Below are 22,600 nucleotides of genomic sequence, written 5' to 3' on the forward strand. Positions count from 1 at the left end.
AATAACTTATTTAAGAATTGCAGGCCTACGGTGAAGGTGCTTTGGGGAGGCGCTTAGACATGGCTTTGCAAATTAGACATTGTCCGTGTGGCGCCGAGACTACTGCTAAGCAAATAATACCCACGGCTGTGGTGTTGATCAGCGCGTCGTTAGAATGCATTAGTATGCTTGTAGGAGTCACCCAGTCAGCAATTCCAGACTTCTACGCGTTCAGTACCGGGTGTCTAGCTTGAACTCTTTTTAGTCGTCAACTCTTTGTTAGTGTGAAACACCTTAAACGGTTTCTAACTACACATATTAATCTCTAAGACGTGCTTGTACTGAGCACTGGCGATACCGTATTTGCCTATCAAAACTTCTCCCTTTCGGCTCGCTGCATACCTAGGTGCATACACTAGAATAGCGGTTGAACCATAACTTTGGAGTCCCAGACGCCCACTCGGGAGCAAGCGAGGTGCAATCATTCGCACGGGTGCGCTGGAGCTGATGATCTATCGCTTCCTGTTGAAGAAGTAAGGTTAAGATCTACATACACATATGTAACTGAGCCAAGCCGTTCGACACGTGATAATACCTGTTGCAATGCGTCACTCTTACAGCATAGCCTTAACTTAGGGGTAGCGCCATCGAGATCTTGGCTACATATCTCTGACGTCAATTGGTATATGTAAATGTATGGTGAAACGGAAAGGGGCTTTTGACTCTATGTTGCTTCCTCAAAATCTAAGGCGGTGTACGGGCGGAAAGTCGCAGGAGGTTTGCACTGCTCTAAGGGCATAATACACAATCGCCAGTTAGAACTGTACAAACAAACAGTGAGACGCGCCTACGTGCGCAAAAAAAAAAGCATTCCCTGGAACCTGGTAACTAATGGGCAATCCCCATGCTGATCCCCGTTAGCGCCCGCTAGCTCGCTTGACAGGGACTCATCTCGTTCGACCTTTAGGTACTATCGCACAAACGCTGCATTCCCTAGATATGCAACCAGAAACTCGGCGCCGCATCCGGTGTTGCTTTCGCCACTGCTGCAAACCGAGCATTCGTATTTGCCTTCGTTGCCGGCGAACCTGTACTGTCTGCTACGTACGTAGCCGCTATCGTGCAAAGAAGTTATCAAACACCACAGTTCTCTCTGTCGCTTTTCCAAAATATTGGCTTTTTTTCTCTATTCTACATAGGGCAGAATTATGCGATGATCATCCCCGAGCGTTCTGCGGTAAGCCTTATTTCTGTATCGATGATGGAATAGTACCTAGTTCTTGGGCATGGGCAGAGAAGTCAACAAACAAAACAACCAACATTTGAGGCGTAGATGTTGATTGATTAGCTCATTTCTTAGGGTTACAGTTTGTTTGTTTGAGTTGATGAGACTGAAGAGCCAATTTTTGGTTGCTTGATTGATTGAATATTGATAGACTTAAGGTTCTGAAGGGACGTTTCTATGACAATTCTGCAGGCGGCTCTTCCCACGTTCCTATCGCAAACTCTTCCGTGAGCTCCTCATCAGTATGCTTTGCTGCTGTTGTCGTGCTTGGTGTTGTAAAACCTGCACGAGTCCACCGTTGCAAGCACACCAAAGCAGCCAGTAACTGCGCGCCAATTTTCCGCCTTTGTGGCTCAATTATATCGCCAGTTCCCGCAAAAACGCGCTCACAATCAGAGCTGGAGGCGGGTATAGTCAACACGTCGATCGCCAATCGTGAAAGATGTGGATACTTCGGCTTCAACGATAACCAGTACTGTACAGCTGTTGGACCCTCCTTGTGTTGATCAGACGTCCATATAGGCTCTTTTAACCAGCTATCGTACTCATCCTCCACCTCCATTGTATGCTCGCCGTCCTCATCTAGTATAGCGTCGATAGCGTCGTCAAAGCTGCTCATGGTAGGTTTTGGCGCAGGGGTTGGTGTTGTGGCAGCAGCGGCAGGCTTGTAGGCAGCCCAAACCCGCAGAAACTTCGCGTGCGCGGTGCTCAATTGTGTAGGTTTGTTGCGCCAGAAGCGCTTAGAGTATGTTTTATATCGTGGATATAGTGCCGTAGCTGCGTAGTAAATGGGACTTTGGAGGATCTTAGTAAAGTAATTGCTCGCTTTTCGCCTCGCGGCTCGCAGGTTGATCGGGATGTGATTTTCGGGCGCCTCAGATGGCTCGTGGTTGACCGATTCGTATGGCCGAAGGCGTGCATCCAGCTCAGTTATCACACTCTCAAATACTGGGATGACCTCGTAGAGTGCGCCAAAACGGCCACACTTGCCGCGGCCTTGGAGGCGATCTGTAGCAAACTTGAGCGGCTGCAGTATCGCCATGTACTCAGTAATCACCGCCCAGTCAGCCGCCGTAAGGCCGTCTGACCTCATCCACCGCGGCACATCAGGCAGCTTGTTTCCTCTAATAGCTGCCTGTTCGTCAGCCTGTTCAGTCTCGCGAATGTGGTACGTGGCGTATGCGTTGATAGCTTGTTGGAGCTGAACTCCGCGCTTAAAGCAGTCGTAATAGCTGTTCCAACGTGTAACACACGGCTTAATTGGCTCGCGAGTGCCGCCGCTGGCGCCTGTGGGCATGCTGTTAACTGCCTCGCGTTGGCAATCTTCAAAAATGCTCCACTGCTTCGGCGGGTTGATGTAGTTGATAATATCAAGATACACGCCAAGCGGTCCTTCTTTCCGCCACTCCTTCATGTAAAAATCCTCCATCTTTGTGTTCTCCAGGGCGTTGTTATACGCGTCAGCATCCCTCCCGAACATAATCGTTTGGCCAACAAGGTTAAGTATGTGGCAAGCGCAGCGGAGGCGGCGATCGGAGGCAGAAAAGTGGTACATCGCGGCGAGTTTGTTAACAGCGGTGTCGTTATTGTAAGCGTTATCGAGCACAAAGTAGCCGAGTTTGCTGCGATTGATGCTGAAGGATTGCAGGGATTTTGGTTACAGCGTCAGCTATCGCCTCACCAGTGTGGGCACCCACCAGCTGCGGCAGCGCGATGGGTAGGTCAACTATCGCGCCCTTACTGTTGGCGTAGTGAGCAACTACAGAAAAGAAGCCACGTTTGCCGCCTTTTGTCGTCCACCCATCGAAGCTTATATGTACCTTGCTCTCGGCTTCAGCCAACGCGCGCACCACCTGAGGTCGTAGCCAACTGTACAACCTCATCACGAACGCTGACACGCTGTTATGAGACCTCCATAACGCCGCCTCTGCCTCAGGATTAGCAAGCCTGATCATCTTGCGAAAAGCCGGCGTCTCAAACTCGCGGAGTGGTCTGTTGTTGTCGACCAGCCAGAGCGCAGCTGCTTGCCGAAATTCTTGTACGTCGAAGTTTCCTATAGTCTTGTACGCCTCTAGACTAAATTTGACACCGCTTAGAGCTGCCTGACGAAGTGATTGTTGTCCATGTTTGCGGAGAGGTTTGCTTAGGATTGGACCGTCTTTGCTGAGCCGATGACCAGGTTTATCAAGCTGGAGGTGCCCGTTGGCGGCAGTGGTTGACTTCGTTACTCGGTGTACACCATTAGGTAGCTTATGAATATGACAGTACTTGCACACAAAGTACAACTCATCTGGGTGGTGAGTACCCTCCTTCCAGACACGCCAGCCGTGTTGAAAAATCCAGCTTGCCTTGCCTCGTGGAGTGCTCAGCGGCGCGACAAACCCCTTTAATCGCGACCAATCGACGCCCTCAAAGTCGCGAAAATCGACGCTCACAGCGCTATCCTCCTCCACCGAAGCCTCAGTGGCAGCGCTAGAGAAAGCTAAAGGCTGTACAATAGAGTCCTCTGGCTTATCAAACATTAACTGCGACTCCCAGGCTGGCTCATCAGTGAGCCGAGAGGCTTGTGAGGCAGCCAAAATAGGCAGTGGTGATGCCCGCCGAGGGCGCTCCTCGGGTTGTTGTACAGGCTTACATGGCGGTTCAATAGCCCGTGTGGGCGGCTCGATAACTTCTGTAGGCGGCTCTGTAGGCGGATCCGGCGTACTTTCTGGCAGCTCTATCGGCTGGGTTGGCTGGCTGCCGTCACCCAACAGCGCCTTGAGCGTAGGTTTGCGCGTACGTTGTGCTCGCTTGAAGGGAGTATCAGCTTCTTCGGCAGCCTCGGGCTTGCGTTTTGCTGGTATAGAGGGCATGGATAAGGCTAAAAGTAAGCCGGAGCCGCGAGAAAGTAAGGTGTTGTTAAATGTTATAAGCCTGATGTCAGTAGCACTAGGAATGGAACATGTGTGAATCGTGTTGTGTATTGTGCTACAGGAATTGAGATCTATGCAGACTTGTCAACAATCAATCGATCGACATGATTGATTCCTATATGGGTTAAAGAATTACTTCATTAGGCAGCCTTTAACCTAGATAGGAATCAATCATGCCGATCTGATTGATTGTTGACAAGTCTGGATCTATGTCTCTGCCAGCTAGCGTTGTGGGCGCTAAGCCTCGTACGTACTAGCCTGGAGTGAGTGAGAGATGGGATGGAACCTAGGTCATATAACTTTGTCAGATTTTTATGGATGGGATCAAGTGTATTGTCTGTCTCTGTCTACGGCTCTGTCTGTGGGAGGTGGCCTCGCCTCGGGCTTGGCAGTGCTAAGTCCCGGCGCTAGCCCTGGTTTGGGGGTCTCATGTCCTTCCCCAACCACCATCGGCTCGATCATGGAGCAAAACCTCGCCTCAATCTGACAAACTTACACGCGAGTAGGCTTAGTAAGCAAGATCCAACACTAAGAATTCGTCGTTGAGCAGCTATCCCAGAGGCCTCACCTAGGTATCCCCCTCCCTCGCTTACTATCAAACAACACCAATCCTATCAACATTTTGTTCTCAAGATTGGTTGATTGATTGACAGAAATACAGTGGCTAACTGTTGGTTAGTTGGTTGGCTCCGAATCAAACAAATCAAACAACAATATTGATGAGATATTGATTACTGACAACCTTGGGCATGGGTCTTACGAGCATATCCCAAACTTGAGAAAACCCTGCAGCTCCAGCAAAATCTGCGGCCCGCTGCATAAGAACGCTCTTATCTCCGTACCTATCGAATGAAATCGCATGGATAAGCGTGCGATGAATGCGGTTTCTTTGTTTAGTGGTGATCAAAGCTTGGCATGACACTGTCTTAGTGACTTCTTACCTTGCAGTTCGGTTGCCTGTTACCAAACCAACTTTCCAGATATTACATTTTCTTGTTAAATAGGCCCCAAACACCTGCCTCGGCAACTTTATGCGTTTTCACACGCTCTTATCATTACATCACTCCGGAATGGCCACTGCGATGAAAACTATGCAGCCTAAAGGGCTCCAAAAGACCGCACCCACGGGGCGAGTGTCGTCAAATCTCAAAGGTAGTTCTTCCATATCACTTTCGGATACTCCCCGAGTTAGCTAACGAAAACAGCTAACAAGACGGACGTGAAGAGTATAAGCACGATCAATCGTGACTCAAAGCTCGACTCTTTAACCTTGAAGCGAAAAAGACCCGGTAACGACACATACGACAACAAACTGCAATTCAAAGCGAGGCGTGATTCCAGCCTCGGCAGTTTTGACTGTGTTTCTGACGAAAAGATTCGGGCGGTACAACTCCAGAACCGAGTCATCGAACAAAGTAAGATACTACAAGCTCATAAGGAAAGGTTGGAAAAGCAATCTGGAAACAATTGCAAATTGAAAGCACTTCTACATGACTGCACAAAAACCGTAGAAGGGCTGGAAGAAACCGTAGAAGGACTGGACCAAATCATAAAGGAATGGGAAAAGCATTTCCACCAGCGAGATGAGCCTAAACGTACAATGGCGAAGATTACCGGAGTGGAGCATTGTTTGAACAAACATGATGCACGCTTACAGGGACTCGAAGAAGAACAAAAGAGATACGCCTCTCGACTAGATACGCTGCAGACAGAAGGAGACGCTTATCACAGTGACTTAAGCGATCTAAAAGAGAATATGGAGGCGAACAAAGTGGGAATCGAGATGCGCAACGAGGATATGATTGAGGTAAAGAAAGATGTTGAGGTCAACGTAAGAAGGATAGAGTTGCAAAACGAGACGACACACGCCCTGGAAGCTCGACTGCTATCGTATGAACTAGTCCTTGCTGGTATCGAAAAAGAGTTTGATAGCCTCAGGCGCGAGCAAGATGAAAAGATAGCGCAATTGGCGAGAGAAAACAAACGACAAGATCAAAGGATAGAGCAATTAGACAGAGAGAGCAAGTGGCAAGATGAAAGGATCAGATCTCAAGAAAGGACAATAGCACAACAGGGCGGCATGATCAAGAAACAAGACGTGAAAATCAACGGACATGAAAATCGTATGATTGGGCAAAGCAAGTGTTTGATAGAGCATAATAGTAAGGCAAAGAAACAAGACGAGAAGATGATGCAACAAGTCAAAGAGATGGAAAACCAAGCCAAGCAGATTGAAGAAAAGAACAGGACGATAGAAGAGCAGGCCAAGAAACTGGCACACTTTGAGTGCAGTAATAGGGAACATCTCTTACAACAAGATATCGCAATGGCCAAACAAGCTAAAGAGGTGGGAAACCAAGCCGGGCAGATTGAAGAACAGAACAAGGCTATGGAAGAGCAGGCCATGAGACTGGAACAACTCGATTGCACCAGCAGACAACGTATCCTGGAACTTCAAGCTGACCTGGAAGGACAAACCAAGGCGGCTGTCAGTGAAGCTGAAATAAAGCTTGAGGCAGATCTAGAAAGTGTGAAGAAACTTGTGACAGTGTCTGAAAACGCATCAAGCATCCCAAAAACAAGCGCAGCGGAACTCAGGACCCTCAGATTCCAGATGGAACTCATCAAGGCACGCTTAGACCGGCACGAGGTTACAAACCGCAACCTGATTTCGAAGGCCACGACGCAAGAGCTATCTCTGACAGCGGTGAGCGAAAAGCTCAAGGCAATGGGTAAACAACTATCGAGCATCCAAGCTGCCCAATCGGAAGTTTCCAGTCGACTAGACGACCACATCACCAGCGAGCGGCTGAAAGCAGAGATTGAAAATCTCCAGAACCACATCAGGGAGTGTTGGGATCGCCTCAAAGAGAGGATCGAGCTGCATAGACAAGGTTTAGTCAGTGGCGTAAACCAGCGCGTCGTTACCATCCACGAGCACCTTGCCGTTCTGACATCGGGCCTCAACGCTATAAATGGTGAGCATGAACGGGTAAGTCGAAGATTTCAACTCTACCATGTCCATATTTAACTAACTTTGACAAAATAGGTCGTCGGTCACCTCGCAAACATCGCAGCGCCTTTTCGACCAGCACCCCCCGCACAGCATATTCAACACCACATGGTTGATCGGAATGCGATATCCCCTCAGCCCATACCGGTAGATGATGGCGGAGCGTTAGTTCCCATCTCACATACTGCGCCGCCGGCTCCAAGTCACCCCTCAGGATTACAGCGCTCGGGGCCTCAGCCTGTGAGAAGGTCTTCTACGGGGGACATGTAGTGTGGTTCAAACACAAGGGACGGCATCGTCTTCGCACGTGATGGAAGAAGTGGGGTTCTAATCGTCGACATGAGTCAGTCGCTGACACCACTGTGTATGTTTTGTGCTGGGTACACCCTTCACTTCATCTCTCTTCCTTAGCTTAACACAGTGATACCCACTGCTTTATAGATGGCGCAGTTCGAGGCGAAGGATTATTTATATATGCATTAATCCATATTTTTGATGTCCTGCATTGAAACCCACTATCTCTACCCCCCTAAGAGCTTTTTACGAACAAGTCAAGCGTGAATTCCTATTACGTTGTTGTTCCATCATGGCCATCACTGTATTCACACACACGCCGCGTCATTGCAAAACTAGCATACCGTGAAGAAAAGGGAGCGCTCGCTTCATAGAACGCCCATAAAAGTATAACTTGCATTCTTTTTTCTATCATCCATGTACACTACCCCGAGAGTCTCTATTTCTTGGGCTTGTATTCTGAAGGGTTGACCATCAGCTCCGGTCGGACGTACTTGTCAAAGTCTGCTTCGCTGATGACCTCGAGCTTGAGCGCTGCTTCCTTGAGCGTAAGGCCGTTCTTGTGTGCGTGCTTCGCGGTCTTGCTGGCAGCGTCGTAACCGATGATGGGGTTTAGGCAGGTGACAAGCATGAGACTAGGTCAAGTTAGCAATAGTTATAGCCAAACATGAATTGGGTGACTGACCTTTCGCTCATGATGGAGCTGATACGCTTCTCATCCGCCTCTAGACCGGCAACCAGGTTCTTCTCGAAGCTCCTCATGCCGTCCGCGAGCAGACGAGAGCTGTGGAGCAGGTTGCGGATCATGACGGGCTTGAACACGTTCAGCTCAAAGTTACCCTGCGATCCGGCAAAGGTGGTGGCTACGTGGTTACCAAAAACCTGAGCGCAAACCATGGTCAGAGACTCGCATTGGGTGGGGTTAACCTTTCCAGGCATGATAGAGGAACCCGGCTCGTTCTCAGGTAGCTTGAGCTCTCCGAGACCGCATCGTGGGCCGGAGCCGAGGAAACGTATATCTTGGGCAATCTTGAAAAGAGAGGTAGCGAGGGTGTTGAGCTGGCCGTGAGCCTCCACAATGGCGTCGTGGGCAGCGAGCGCTTCGAACTTGTTTGGTGCGGTAACAAAGTCCTTGCCAGTCATCTTGCTGACTTCAGAAGCGATATCCTCGGCAAAGCCCTTGAATGTGTTGATGCCGGTTCCGACAGCAGTTCCTCCCTGTGCCAACATCTTCAGGCGTGGCAGGCATGTCTTTATGCGCTCAATGCCAAAGTCCAGCTGCGCCACATAGCCAGAGAACTCCTGACCCAGGGTCAGAGGTGTGGCATCCTGCAAATGTGTCCTGCCAATCTTGATCAAGCTCTCCCATTGCTCAGACTTCTTCTTCAGAGCATCCCGTAAGCTGGTGAGGGCGGGGAGGAGCGACTCCTCAAAGTCGAGGACGGCGGCAATGTGCATGACGGTGGGGAAGGTGTCGTTGGAGGAGGCGGACATGTTGACGTGGTCGTTGGGATGAACAGGCTTCTTGGTGCCCATGGTGCCACCGAGGATCTCAATGGCGCGGTTGGAGATGACTTCGTTCGCGTTCATGTTGGACTGGGTGCCAGAGCCAGTCTGCCAGACAACGAGCGGGAAGTGATCGATGAGCTTGAGCGAGGCAACCTCGTCGGCCGCCTGCTGGATAGCCTTTCCAAGCTTTGGGTCTGCATGGCATTAGCAGTGTGGCTTCGTACTGATTGAACATGGCATACCCAGCCCAAACTTCATGTTGACAGTCGCAGCGGCGCCCTTGAGGATACCAAAGGCACGCACGATTGGCGGCGGCATGCGGTCCTGGGGCTGATTTATCTTGAAGTTCTCCAGCGAGCGCTCCGTCTGGGCGCCCCAGTACTTGTCAGAGGCCACCTGGATTTCGCCAAAGGCATCGCTCTCGGTTCGTGTGTTGGCCATGCTGCTGGTGAAGCTGAATTGGCGGCGCTGGAACGCGGCCTGTGTCTTCAATGGCGTGTACCGGGCGTTGGAAAGCGGACGGGCACTGCGGGCACAGCAGAATGAGGGGTTGGCCTTTGCATATGCGAGTGATCGCAATGCTCCAGCCTCGGCAGCCCGCAGCTTGGTTGCGCTTCGGAACATGGTAGCAGCCAGTGGTGGGGGGCAGAATAAGTTGAGGGTGAATGACTAGATGCCGGATTGGCTGATGGATGGCTTCAATCGAGGCTGAATGTAGACTAGAGGAACAATTGCCCACTACGTTTGAAGCTCCAGGTAAATCTGTCGCAGACACACAGACACACAGACACACGGAGCTCTCAGACTTCGCGGGCGACGGCCGGACTCAGTTCCGATCTTTCCCGCGTCATTCGGGCTGCACGTGACGTGCACAGCGCCAAGACTTGATCCGGAACATGGAATGTGCGCCGCATGCCATCAAGCGAGTGCGAGCAGATTGTGTTCTTGTTACTACCAGTAGATTGCTACAAGGCCATCCCTTCATCCTCGCCACCAAAAGCAGTCTTGTCCGTTCATGTTCCTCGTTTCTACATGATGTGTCTCTCAAGACTCCTCATCTCGGCGCCAACCCCTCAGCATTAGCCCTAGAATGACTCCCGCATGCAACGTCAAGCGTTGGATTCTTTGTCTGCGTGCATGCGGCGGTTCGCAAAGTTCCACCGCCCTGGCCAGCCACTGTTCCCATCTTCCCAGTTCCCAGTTCTCGCCGATTTGCACCTTTGTGAGCATCACCCTGCTTACAGACTTGTCGTCGGCATGTCCCAGCCAGCCTAGCGGAACGTCTGCATAGTCAATAGTTACCGATCAAACTTCGGCATTATCGGGCACACCCTGCTGAGTGAAACACACCTCGTGCCCAAGGTCTCTTTTCCGCTATATGTCCCGTCTGCATCGCCGCCCTCGGCTCGGGTGAGGGCCGGGTTTATTGGACAATGCTGAGGCACGCTGCAGAGCCTACGGATGTACTGATGTATTAGTAGAGCCGCGGGGGCGAGCAAACAAGCAACTTTAGTAATGCGTCGCAGCGTGACGCCTCGAGCCGTGTGCCCTGCGCCTTCCGTCTCCCATGTTTAGATTAACGTAGCGAGTCAAGTCGGAGAGCACCTGATCTGTCTCCACCGTTCTTTCCATCCATGCTGCGCTCTCGCCCTTGAGCGTGCCAACGTAACATCGAGCTAACGACCCCTCATCTTCACTTACTGCTCTGTTCCCAGCCTCAACAATCACTCTTACTCGGCTCTGTTGCCTATTGTTCTTTTGCAACCGCTGACTGTGTCTCGACGCCTTCACTCGACCAAGCTGCTCCACTTGCGAAGCACCGACACCAACTGGACCGCACGTACTTGCTAAGCTGTAGATAAGGCTTCCATGACGCTCATCGAGCCTTCTGCTCTGAAGCTCTCTACCCAACCACTACGACTACCTCAATCCAAGACGGCCGTCCATTTACACCAGTGTCTACTCTGTTCCTCATAACCTCCACTGCCACGTCCACCCTCGACCCAGGTATTCCACACAAGCCACACAAGCCTCCCAGATTGGCTTGCCACAGAACGCCGCATCTCGTCCACAAACAAAGCTCGCATGGCTGAGCCCGACTATGGCGCGGCTTCATGGGCTCATTACTTGCACTCGACAGGTCCGGGGACTCAAGGTGCAGAGCTGACTGCCCCGCTTCTCTCCGCACATGCACCCTTCCAACAGCAACTCCCCCCTCTATATGGTGCCCCATACATGCCCACCAGCAACCCGGCAATGTCTCAGATGCACAATGTACAGAATTACTCAAGTAGCGACCGGCCACATGGGCTTTCTCCTTATCCTCCCGTGGGGAGCCACCATCTGTTCTATCACCACCAATTTTACCCATATCAGGCCGCAGGCCCTCCAAGACCGCCGCCAGCCTGGAACGGATCCGATCAGTTGCAACCTGATCACAGCCTCTTCAACCACGCCAACATGATGCAAGGCCATCAGCTATCATCTCCACCAGGGACTTCATTTCACAGCCACCAAATGTCTGGATCCTCCAACGCTGGGAATCCACCCTATCCCCGACGCCGTCATGAGCACAGGCCGAGTGGGGGTTCGCTCGCACGCAGTCCTAACGCAGAAAATATGCGAGGCTCTTATGAAGCGTTCCAGATGTCAGCACCGGGTGCCCGAAGCCAACATGCTAGACCCCTTCAAGAGCATGGCCAAGCGAGTGAGCAAACATACCCCAGGTCAGGACCCCGTCCTTGGATGTCAGGTGAAGTCCAAGGACGCCGCTCAGACCGTAGCATCTCCCCACGGACTTCGCATCGTCGGAATTTCGAGGGGTATTCACGCGACCTCTCACATTCGAGCACGTCGTCTGACGCAGAAGAGGCGGCCGCGCGCGCACCACCATTGAATCGTGTGAGGCACCGGCAAAGAGAGGTGCGACCACGAATCGCAGACCGCCCGTATGTGGATCCCAACATTGCCACGCCGCGGCAGCTGCAGGAGCTCAAAGATGGACTCGCGCGGCGTCTGCCAAGCGAGCTCCCAGAGGAGGCGTCCAAAGCCTGTGACATTTGCCAGAAGGATTACTCGGCTACACATGTAGCGCCAACAGAAGAAGAAGAAATAGCCATTGTGCTGTCGTGCGGGCACTCGTTTGGAGAGTTCTGCATGTTTGAGTGGGTGAGTGACAGTGCGGTGACAGTATGTCGATTGCTTGCTAAAGCCAACCTAGTTTGATACATGCAGAAGACACAAAAACAAAGTCACTTGCCCCATGTGTAGGAAGCAGCTCATTGAGGCGCCGCGACACATGTACAGCATGATGCATGACTTTCCTCGCCACGGTCAAGCATTTGCGGACCTCGTGGCTCGCGAGACGTTGCTTACGCGCCAACAGCTATTGGTTGGTGGCATTCGAGGCAACATGGGCGACATGGTCGATATGGATGTGTAGGTGCTATTTTGGTTTTGGGGCTGACGAGGCTGGAAGGGCGCTTGTGAGGAGCTATGATATCATTGTTTAGCATGGGGGCATGGCGTCTTTGGGAACATGTGCACCAAGGGTGCTTGGATACACACTTGTCTTTTTGTAGACAGGACTTTTCGAGCATGAAGATGATAATAATATACCTGGTAGACACAGCAGTATCCAAGTCGGTCGGATGTCAGGTGGCGTAGGCATGGTATGGCAGATGGCATTCTTAGACCTTGATGTCGATCAATGATGGGGCCCACTTGCAGGGTATACGGAATCCAGATGGTTGCCCGGAGCACACTTGACCCAAAACACGCACCCCACCATCAACACCACCCTGAGACATCTGCAATCTACAATCTACACGTTACAGTGCTTGTTGCGCGCCGCCTGCAAGCCAATCTACCTTGGTAGACACAATTCCGTGTGCTCGTGCTTATACATCCCTTCTGCGACACTTGCATCGCTCCTTCCCTCGCTCGCGGCGACAGCTGCCCGCCCGCCCATCTGCCGTATACCTGATTGTCTGCCCGCAGTCGCCCTTTCTGCGTCACCATCGAGACCCGTCACGACACCATGGCCAGCACCGGCCGAGACAGCTTCAAGCTCCCTGATCCACCACCACGACTCCACACTCGCGACAACAGCATGGATCGGCCAGGAACGCCCGCCGAGGCCTTCATGAGCCCGCAGCAGACACCCCAGGGCAGCCCCAGCAAACACCACCAGCCACCGGGCGCATTCGATCTGCCGCATGTGTTTGAAAATGCCATGAGACTGCTGCCCACGGTTGGTTCGCCTTCCAAGCCCAAGCCAGGGTCACCAACATCGCCCAACAAGCTGAAGTTGGGCGGTGGTGATGACGCAGACCACAATCCACACGATTCCACCAGCATCACACCGGGCAGCCCTACGCGCAAGTCGAACCAGGAAAACACGCCGCCCAGCGGACGCCCGGGCGTGCAAAAGGAGCCGAGCTATCTCACACAAGCAGCACAGTCGCGGCAGGAGCCATACCGCACGCGCGGGGCAGACCAGTCGACACGCTACCTGAACGGCCCTCAGCGGCTCTCGCCCGAAGATCTGGAGAAGGCGCGCAAGCCGGCAGTAAAGCGACTTGCGAATGTCACGCAGCTGTGTATGACGCGCGCATCCTAATGTCGAGCCCGGGCTAACACGTCTTACAGACTTCCTCGATTACTACTACGACCTCCTTACCTACGTGCACACCCGCCAGTCTCGCCTCACTCAATTCAAGGCCCAGAACCCTCTACCGCCCGAGACACCCGAGCAAGAGTACAGCGATGCGCTCACACAGTACCTCGGCCGCGAGCGCGCAAACCTACGCAAGCGTCGCACCCGATTAAGGCAGGGTGACTTCCAGATCCTCACACAAGTCGGCCAGGGAGGTTATGGACAAGTGTACCTGGCCCAGAAGAAGGACACACGCGAGGTCTGCGCCTTGAAAGTCATGAGCAAGAAGCTGCTCTTCAAGCTGGACGAGGTCCGACACGTCTTGACGGAGCGCGACATCCTGACCAGTGCTAAGAGCGAGTGGTTGGTGCGACTGCTCTACGCCTTCCAAGACGACAAGAGTATCTATCTTGCCATGGTGAGTCGTTGCGTAGAGAAGACATTGCAGGGCGTGGACAGATGGACTAACACTTGCTAGGAATACGTCCCAGGAGGTGACTTCCGAACCTTGCTCAACAACACGGGTGTCCTGCACAACCGACATGCGCGCTTCTACATTGCCGAGATGTTCTCATGCATCGATTCACTACATCAGCTGGGCTACATTCATCGCGATCTGAAGCCCGAGAACTTCTTGATCGACAGCACTGGCCACGTCAAGTTGACAGATTTTGGTCTTGCAGCCGGTATTCTCGCACCCTCCAAGATCGAATCGATGCGCATCAAGCTTGAGTCAGTGAGCGATGTTATTGCTCCGTTCGGTCGACCTATCGAGGAGCGATCAGCAGCACAGCGAAGGGACAACTACCGCTCTCTTCGTGAACGAGATGTCAACTACGCCAAAAGCATCGTTGGAAGCCCGGACTACATGGCTCCAGAAGTGCTAAAGGGCGACGAGTACGACTTCACCGTGGATTACTGGAGCTTAGGGTGCATGCTCTTCGAGGCCTTGGCTGGCTACCCACCCTTTGCCGGTGCCACAGTTGATGAGACGTGGCAGAACCTGAAGCAATGGAAGAAGGTGCTGCGCAAACCCGTCTACGAAGACCCGTCATATTTTCTCTCCAAACGCACTTGGGACCTCATCATACGACTAGTTGCCTCCAAATCGACCCGCTTCCGCAACATCTCTGAGATCCATGCCCACCAGTACTTTGCCGAAGTTGACTGGGCGAAGCTGAGAGAGCAGAAAGCGCCGTTTGTACCAGAGCTGGACAGCGAGACGGACGCTGGGTACTTTGATGATTTTGGTAACGAAGCCGACATGGCGAAATACAAGGAGGTGCATGAGAAGCAGGCAGCCTTGGAGGCTATGCAAGATCGCAACGTCCAGATGGGCAAGGGCCTCTTTGTCGGGTGTAAGTATTGTCCCGTGTCATGCTGCCTCATGCTAACAAAATCGCAGTTACATTCCGGCACAAGAAGACAACGGAAGAGAATGGCAAGCCAGCAAGCCCCAGAAAGCCGCTTCCCATGGTGGATGAGAATTTTGGCACTATATTCTAGGACGACAACTAAAGGGTCGACAGTTTCGTTGTGTGGGTCAGCACTGGTTGCATTGGCGCTTTTATCTCCTTCGTACTCCCTTGAGTGGGCCATATTTGAAGCAAATGACCGATGTGCATCTGCGGCACGTCATGAAGGATGGCATCTTTTGGCAGAGTTGAAGTTCATTTTGGACCAAGCATAGTTTGTTTGGCGGCAGGGTGCGTTGCATGCATTCGAGAAGTCGTGTATTAGTAGACAATGAATACACGAGAATATGATATCATAGCTTGGACCGAGCTTGGACCTTTTCGATGAGAACACGCTCTCACCTGACCGCGTTGCAAAGTGGTGTGCACGGACGCGCTGCGTGGCCGCTAGTCGCTAGTTCCCGTCCACGGATCCCATTCATCCCCTCCGTCTGTCGAATGCTCAACTACAACAAGAACAACAACAATGCCCGGTATTGTCCACAGAGGGCGAAAGCGGACATCTCTAGCAGTCAGCGACGATGACGAGAGCGAGCAGTCAGATCACTCGTCTGCATCCTCGGCCAGTAAACGCGCCCGCCATGATGGGGACGCGTCCGCGACCCCCGCGCACACGCAAAACGGCGGCACCAACAACTCAATCGCACACGGCCAAGACGCCTTCCAGCCCGGGTCGCTTGTGAGAGTGAAGCTCACCAATTTTGTCACATACACGGCTGCCGAGTTCCACCTAGGACCCAGCCTGAACATGGTCATCGGCCCGAACGGAACAGGCAAGAGCACGCTTGTCTGCGCAATCTGTCTGGGGCTCGGATGGGGCAGCGAGCATCTGGGGAGGGCCAAGCAAGTGGGAGAGTATGTGAAGCATGGTGCTGCAATGGCTACCATCGAAATCGAGCTCGCCGCGGGTCCGGGCAAGGACCAGAACCATATCATCACACGTACCATTCGCAAGGAAGACAACCAATCACGTTGGTTTCTCAACGGCGCGCGCTCCACCCAAAAGGAAGTCATCGAGCTGGCGAAAACATACTCGATTCAGATCGACAACTTGTGCCAGTTCTTGCCCCAAGATCGTGTAGTAGAATTTGCAAGAATGACCGATGTCGAACGCTTGCGAGAAACACAACGTGCTGCAGCGCCACCGTACATGGTAGAGTGGCACGACAAACTCAAAGCCCTGCGGAAAGACGAACGGAACTTGGAGACGAAGCGGCAGAATGAGGAGAAACATCTTGAGGCACTGATGAGGGTGCAAACTGCAGCACAGGGTGATGTGGACCGCATCAGGGAGCGCCAAGAAATCCAAACAAAGCTCAACTGCTTGCGCAAAGCTCAACCTGTCATCGAGCTCAGGTTGTGCAGGAAAGAGATCGAGCAGCTCAAGGAAAACCTCCGAGTGGCCAGGCTAGAGCTTGATGAGATCAAGGTCGACGTCGAGCCAGCACGTCAAGCCCAGGCAGAGATGCAATCATACCAGAGCGATATTGAAAGAGTGGTGAGGCTTCGCAAGAACCGAGTCGACGAGATCAAAAGGAAAGCCGACAATCTCATGGCAGCCATTGAAGCAGACAAGGAGAAGGCTATTGACTTTGAAAGCAACATCACAGCTGAGGTAAACGCAATGAAGAATCGCAAAAAGGAAATTGCCCGTATAACTGCCGAAATCAACAAGCTAGAAAGGGAGCGCCATAAAGATGCCCCCCAATATAACGCCGATTCCTACGAGCGACGCAAGGCGGATATCCGGGCTCATATATCGGCCAGAAACAACGAAATCACGGACAAGGACGCAGCAAGAAAATCATTAGTGTCTCGCAATACAGGTCTCAACGAGGTGCAAAACAGCATCACGAAACGGCAAACAGAGCTGAGCACTCAGAGCGGAAAACAAACCAATCTTCTAAAGAAGATTTCTTATGATACAGCAACGGCCTGGGCATGGATTCAGGAGAACAGAGATACCCTGGGACTCAAAGGCGAAGTGTATGGGCCGCCGATATTAACATGCTCGATTCCAGACAATAGATACGCCCAGGCTGTGGAAAGCCAGTTAAGGAAAGGCGATGTCGTTGCAATAACTTGTACCAACAACGACGATCAGCGGCTCCTATCGACTTGCCTGCTGAACAAGCGAGATAATCGACAAAAACAGGGCCTAGGACTCCACGACATCCATCTTCGAACCTCCCCAAAGTCTCTCGACGCATACAAATCGCCAGTCGCAGAATCAGACCTGTCCAGTTACGGATTTGAAGGTTATATTCGACAATATATCCAAGGGCCTGACGCTGTTCTAGCCATGCTTTGCGACAATAGGAACCTCCATCAGATAGCGTATGCTGCGACGCCAATCTCTGATGAGCAACACGATGCTGTGTCGAACAGCTTGATCCGTACCTGGGTCAGTGGCGCGCATACCTATCGCGTTACCACACGTAGAGAATACAATCAGTCTTCAACGTCCGTCACGAAACTGGGGGTTGCGCAATGGTTTATTGACCTACCAGCCAATACGGATGAAATGCGGCAGCTCAATGAACAGCTCAATGAACTCAAGAAGGAGAAGGATGAATTGCGTAAGCAGCATACCGACCTCGGTCAGGAAATCAAGACACTCAGGGAAGAAATTGAAGCGCTCAACAGAGAGAAGGAACAAATACAGAAGGAGCAGGATGAGATGAAACAAGAACTGGCCAAATGGGCAGCTCTCCCCGAAAAGATTGCCACAGAACAAACTCGGTTAGACAATAACATGGCACAAGATGCGCAAATTACCAATCGCGTCCGAGCGATAAAGGCGAAAATCCGTGCTACATCACTGCGCATCGCCACTCAGACTCTCGAATATGCCAGAACTGTAACGCACATGCGTATGTTCAACGAGTCGCTCATTGAGGCTGAAATACGGTTCGTCGAAGCCAAGTCGGAGATTCGTGCTTTGGAGCGTGAGAACAGCGAAATCTTACAGAAACTGAGGACCAAAGAACACGAGATCAAAACACTTGAAATTCAGAATGAACAGCTCCGTAGGGATTTTCGCAGCCGCCGAGACCAAGCACAGCAGGACATCAATGGCTGGCCCGAGCATGAAAAGGAAATCATACAACAGTATAGTACCGACCTGCAGTCAATTGCGGAATTGGAACAGGAGATCGACTCTGTCCAGATCCAGCTAAACATGATGACCGAAGGCAATCATGGTGTGATTGAGACTTACGAGAAGCGCAAAGAGGAAATTACTAGGACCGAAGCGAAACTGCACGACTTAACTGGCGATCTCGAAGACATCAAGGAGAAGGTCATCGATATCCGCCAGAAGTGGGAGCCTGAACTCGATGCTCTCATACGTAAGATTAGCTGTGCTTTCGCACATAACTTCAAGCAGATCGGATGTGCTGGTGAAGTCGAGGTATACAAGGACCAAGAGGAGTTTGAGCTCTGGTCAGTCCAGATCTCTGTCCGCTTCCGGTAAGTTCCTTGACTCCATTGACATACGAACCCGATTAACAAACCCAACAGCGAGAATGAACCCCTGAGTATCCTAAACTCACACCGCCAGTCCGGTGGCGAGCGCGCCGTTTCAACAATCTTCTACTTGATGGCGCTACAAGACCTTGCTCAATCCCCCTTCCGCGTCGTCGACGAGATCAACCAGGGCATGGACCCGCGCAATGAACGCATGGTGCATGAGCGCATGGTGGACATTGCCTGCCAAGAGCGCACAAGTCAATACTTTCTCGTTACACCCAAGCTCCTGACGGGCCTCAAGTTCCACCCTAAGATGAAAGTTCATGTCATCAACTCTGGCGAGCATGTCCCAGACTCGAGTACGCTACAGGGCGATTGGAACTTGAGTGAAATGGCCAAGGTTGCGCTGACGACCAGGATAAGGGTTTCTTAAGTTGAGAAAAAGTGAGTATGACGAGGGACAGCGGCGCTGGAAATCTATATTACGATGCGGTTACGTACAGGTTGTGGACAGGCGATTTTTACGGTTTTTGGGTTACACATCAGCGAACGTTTTCTTTTTCTTTGTCTGGCGTGGTACGACCCTCACGCAACTTTCTACTATCGATAGCGCTCGCTCGCGCGAGGAATAAATTGAGGTACCCGTATTTCCCGCCCGCGAACCTATTTCTCTAGTTTGCTAGCACGCCATGTAACGGTCGCCTCTGGCGTATCGTGTTGTGTGCGACGGAAGATTGTCGTATAGTTCTGTTTGTGCTACGGGTGGGCGATAACGGCCATGCCGGCTGTGTGTGTCGTGCATATGTGGGGGTGGTTTCAATTGATGACAAACAAACACGCGATGTCGTTAATTCGGGTATTACGACAAACTCGGGGCTCAATTACACACGCGCATGGGTAAGTAAGAGTAAGCAAATCAGCAAATCAGCAAATATTTCGCTGACGGAGGAACACGATCATAGTGTGACATGGGTACGGCTTCACCGGCTCGGGGTTGGGTTGTCTGAGCTAATTTGTTTTACCCGCCGCCATGCTGGGGGGTACCATGAGGTGAGATGTATGGGAAAGACATGGGTAACCCTATTATACAAGCCCATTATTTTTCTGTTTCCTTTGCAAGGTAGCATTGATAGGCATCCTTGTGTCGTAAATTCTTGATTTGGGATGAGGGAGATGACGGATGTGGTAAGGTTGATGTTGTGGTGTGAGGGATTTGAGGGACATATATAGAAAGGAAGGAAGGAGCATACATGGCACCTTACTTCACTTTTACTTTATTGCTTCATTAACACCACCTCCGTCAAGGAAAGTCCACAACTTCGCTCCCTATAATCTCAAACCGACCATACGAACAAACAAACAATGCCATCTCTTGCCCCTGCCCTCCTCCTTCCTATCCTCTCCCTCTTCACCCTCTCCGCAGATGCCCGTCCAACAACAGCCTCCCCCGCTGCTGCCACCGTCGAAATATGGAGCATCCCCCGCCTCACCATGCACATGATGACGCCTACCACCGGTCTTCCTGGCGGCGCCTGGCCCCCATCCCTCCGGTTCAATTCCACCATCGATTTTGACATCATGGTTCCCGACCACTCTACCGCAGCATCCGAGACAGTGGCGCCGCTGAAGGTAAACTGCATGGCGAGTTGGGAGAACGGGACGTTGCCTGAGGGACGAATGGGATGTACGTCGTTGTCTACAGATGCGAAAGAGGAGGCAAATGAGGTGGAGTTTGGCATGGATTTGTATACAGCTTTGGGTGAGAGGAGGCCGGAGTTGAGTTTTGTGTTGAGTGTTTGGAGAGGGTAAGTTTGTGCTTGTTTTCTTTTTCTTGTTATACGCTACGATTCCTTGCATGGCTAACTTTGATGTACCAGTCAAACACCTACACTTACTGGCTCCATACCTATCACCGCAAATGACCCCTCGGAGCCCAGTAGCTACCTCACCTGTCTCGGTGGCGCACCACTCGATGGGCTGAGATGCAACATTGGCAGTTATCTGAGTGTGAGGAAGGAGTTGGTCATCCAGGGCAGTTAGAATGACGCGGTCGTGATATTTTAGGCGGAGACAGGGCACAGACTAGTTGTGTTTTTCCACGACGAAAATGATCATCATGCTAATAAGGGAGACTGTAATAAAGGGTATTCGATAATTAATCGGCTCCTGCTTTCTTTTATAATAGAAGTTTAGACATATCCACAATGAAACAAATGGCTTCCTCTCCTCACTTGCCTTACCCCGCTGAGGAAAGGTGGCTGGTGACACGGCATATGCGGTGCACACTTCTGAAGCGGCAGAGGCGTGTTGATGTCTCCACTATTCTCCGGTATTTAGCCTTCTACAGCATCATCGTCACAGGTTTAGAAGCGTTCAATAGCACGCAGACACATCACGAAAGCATATTTCCACGCTGTTCGGACACCACATAGCTTATCTCGACCACCAGCTCCCACAATCTGCAGTGTGCGGTGCAGCACAGCGCAGTATATGTCGTGTCGTGTAAATGAGGCGGACAGCGAAAATGACATGTTCTTTGAGACAGTTGGCGTCTTCGAGTGCTACGGCAGGGGTACAGAGACTGTCGTGTTCGTGAATTTTTGTTTACAAGATGATCAGAGGGCTTAAGTCGACTAGTTTCCCCTCGCCTTTTTGTTTCTTGCTGTTGCTTTCTTGTCTCTCATTCTTCGACTTCAACTTTCTTATTCCATCGCTTTGGTTGAAGATAAGATATGAAGGTGGCTTTCCTGATGTTGATAAGAGTCATGGCATTGCTGAGTAGTGTGTGGGCTGTGTACGGTATTGGGGTTGGGAATGCTGAGAGAGATTTTATAACGAGTCTGGACGTACGTACTTCAAATTTGAGAAGGGTGGTTTGGATACTTATCGCAGTGGTAGACTTCCGCTGCCCATACCCCATACAACGCATCATCAGTCGTCGCGGACCTACCGGCGTCGCCGAACACTACACCCGAGCGATCTAACTCGACTTCCAACTCCGGAGACTTATCTATCCATCACCCGACCGACAAGATCACATATGCTCCGTCAGCCCCTGTACCACAGCCACCACCTGCTTCAGGCGATCTGAGCACCCCAGCAAAAGCAGGCATAATCACCGCCTCAGTCGTCATCTTTCTCTTGGTCTTTGTCCTGCTCATCGAATACACGTACCTCCGCCATAAACGCCACGAACGTGCGCTTCAGCGAGCGATTGAAGAGGTGGAACGAGGTACGGAGCTCAAAGACTCCAACATCAGCGAGAGCAAGGAGAACATGGTGTTAGAAAGTAGGGTTGAGATTGTGGTCGAAGAAGGAGAAGCAAGTGAGCGGAGTAGTGTGGATGGAGGTGATGAGTGGGATGCTGGTACCGACGGAGAGTTTGACGAAGGCGATGGAGATCTGGGCGATTGGGGGAGGGGGAGGACCTGGGAGAGAGGCAGGAATGGAATGAGTTTGCCGAGACGCGATACCTCTGAATGAACGGTGAAGATGGCGTGTATAGTTCCTGGTGAAATTGGCTTTCGGGTCGGGCTGTGGATGACTCCTTGGCAGGACCTCAGGAGAATCGGTTGACTTTGTCTAGGAGGAGAAGAGGGTAAGAAAACTTGTTAGAAATGTAAGCAGCTGTCAATACCAAGTTCTGTATTGCCAGTTTTCGCTTCCAACCTCCCCGAAAATTCTGGTCTTGATATCAATTGAGGTTAGCTTTAGTCGCATGCCGCATTTCCATACTCATTCTGGCGTCTGATCTCACGCATAGTTATGTTGGCGTTTAGCAACTGGTTTTGCTTGTATCTCGCAATAGTTGCCGGGCTTACTCAGCATGCTCTCGATAGGTCGCGGGGCTGAGTGACGTAACTATCAGTCCTATTCCGCTGTTTGCTGTAGAGTTTTAAATGAGGCGGAAAAAGGTGAAGAGTCGTTCTATGTGGGTACATTCACTGTGCAGAGATGGGATCGGCGCTAATGTGACGCTAATGCAGCCGTTGCAGATACCCG

At 51.6% G+C, this 22,600-nt stretch overlaps 10 protein-coding genes across 10 annotated transcripts; 7 read left to right on the top strand and 3 right to left on the bottom strand.

Annotated features, from left to right (window-relative positions):
• Positions 1-1,439: 1,439 nt before the first annotated feature.
• PtrM4_107780 (Dimer-Tnp-hAT domain containing protein) lies at positions 1,440-2,819 on the bottom strand (the record flags this gene model as incomplete). The annotated part of the gene is made up of 1 exon (XM_066107773.1): positions 1,440-2,819. The coding sequence occupies one exon, from the start codon at positions 2,817-2,819 to the stop codon at positions 1,440-1,442; it is 1,380 nt and encodes a 459-aa protein (XP_065962222.1).
• A 40-nt stretch (positions 2,820-2,859) lies between these two features.
• PtrM4_107790 (Atrophin-1 domain containing protein) lies at positions 2,860-4,119 on the bottom strand (the record flags this gene model as incomplete). Its single annotated transcript, XM_066107774.1, has 1 exon — positions 2,860-4,119. The coding sequence occupies one exon, from the start codon at positions 4,117-4,119 to the stop codon at positions 2,860-2,862; it is 1,260 nt and encodes a 419-aa protein (XP_065962223.1).
• Positions 4,120-5,779: 1,660 nt separating this feature from the next.
• On the top strand, positions 5,780-7,462 carry PtrM4_107800 (uncharacterized protein; the record flags this gene model as incomplete). The annotated part of the gene is made up of 2 exons (XM_066107775.1): positions 5,780-7,171; positions 7,229-7,462. 2 exons carry the CDS (start codon positions 5,780-5,782, stop codon positions 7,460-7,462), a joined length of 1,626 nt encoding a protein of 541 aa, XP_065962224.1.
• Positions 7,463-7,925: 463 nt separating this feature from the next.
• Positions 7,926-9,619, bottom strand: PtrM4_107810 (Lyase-1 multi-domain protein; the record flags this gene model as incomplete). The annotated part of the gene is made up of 3 exons (XM_001935974.2): positions 7,926-8,121; positions 8,172-9,189; positions 9,238-9,619. The coding sequence occupies 3 exons, from the start codon at positions 9,617-9,619 to the stop codon at positions 7,926-7,928; spliced, it is 1,596 nt and encodes a 531-aa protein (XP_001936009.1).
• A 2,050-nt stretch (positions 9,620-11,669) lies between these two features.
• Positions 11,670-12,437, top strand: PtrM4_107820 (uncharacterized protein; the record flags this gene model as incomplete). Its single annotated transcript, XM_066107776.1, has 3 exons — positions 11,670-11,817; positions 11,862-12,163; positions 12,216-12,437. 3 exons carry the CDS (start codon positions 11,670-11,672, stop codon positions 12,435-12,437), a joined length of 672 nt encoding a protein of 223 aa, XP_065962225.1.
• A 597-nt stretch (positions 12,438-13,034) lies between these two features.
• On the top strand, positions 13,035-15,158 carry PtrM4_107830 (SPS1, Serine/threonine protein kinase; the record flags this gene model as incomplete). Its single annotated transcript, XM_001935972.1, has 4 exons — positions 13,035-13,596; positions 13,646-14,070; positions 14,131-15,010; positions 15,058-15,158. 4 exons carry the CDS (start codon positions 13,035-13,037, stop codon positions 15,156-15,158), a joined length of 1,968 nt encoding a protein of 655 aa, XP_001936007.1.
• A 717-nt stretch (positions 15,159-15,875) lies between these two features.
• PtrM4_107840 (Smc, Chromosome segregation ATPase) lies at positions 15,876-18,602 on the top strand (the record flags this gene model as incomplete). Its single annotated transcript, XM_001935971.2, has 1 exon — positions 15,876-18,602. The coding sequence occupies one exon, from the start codon at positions 15,876-15,878 to the stop codon at positions 18,600-18,602; it is 2,727 nt and encodes a 908-aa protein (XP_001936006.2).
• A 126-nt stretch (positions 18,603-18,728) lies between these two features.
• On the top strand, positions 18,729-19,031 carry PtrM4_107850 (uncharacterized protein; the record flags this gene model as incomplete). Its single annotated transcript, XM_066107777.1, has 1 exon — positions 18,729-19,031. The coding sequence occupies one exon, from the start codon at positions 18,729-18,731 to the stop codon at positions 19,029-19,031; it is 303 nt and encodes a 100-aa protein (XP_065962226.1).
• Positions 19,032-19,960: 929 nt separating this feature from the next.
• PtrM4_107860 (Tymo-45kd-70kd multi-domain protein) lies at positions 19,961-20,638 on the top strand (the record flags this gene model as incomplete). The annotated part of the gene is made up of 2 exons (XM_001935970.2): positions 19,961-20,403; positions 20,476-20,638. The coding sequence occupies 2 exons, from the start codon at positions 19,961-19,963 to the stop codon at positions 20,636-20,638; spliced, it is 606 nt and encodes a 201-aa protein (XP_001936005.1).
• A 725-nt stretch (positions 20,639-21,363) lies between these two features.
• PtrM4_107870 (uncharacterized protein) lies at positions 21,364-22,081 on the top strand (the record flags this gene model as incomplete). The annotated part of the gene is made up of 2 exons (XM_001935969.1): positions 21,364-21,444; positions 21,497-22,081. 2 exons carry the CDS (start codon positions 21,364-21,366, stop codon positions 22,079-22,081), a joined length of 666 nt encoding a protein of 221 aa, XP_001936004.1.
• Positions 22,082-22,600: the final 519 nt, after the last annotated feature.

The sequence above is a fragment of the Pyrenophora tritici-repentis genome, chromosome 5 (genome assembly GCF_003171515.1).
Source record: "Pyrenophora tritici-repentis strain M4 chromosome 5, whole genome shotgun sequence".
In the NCBI taxonomy this organism is placed as follows: Eukaryota; Fungi; Ascomycota; class Dothideomycetes; order Pleosporales; family Pleosporaceae; genus Pyrenophora; species Pyrenophora tritici-repentis.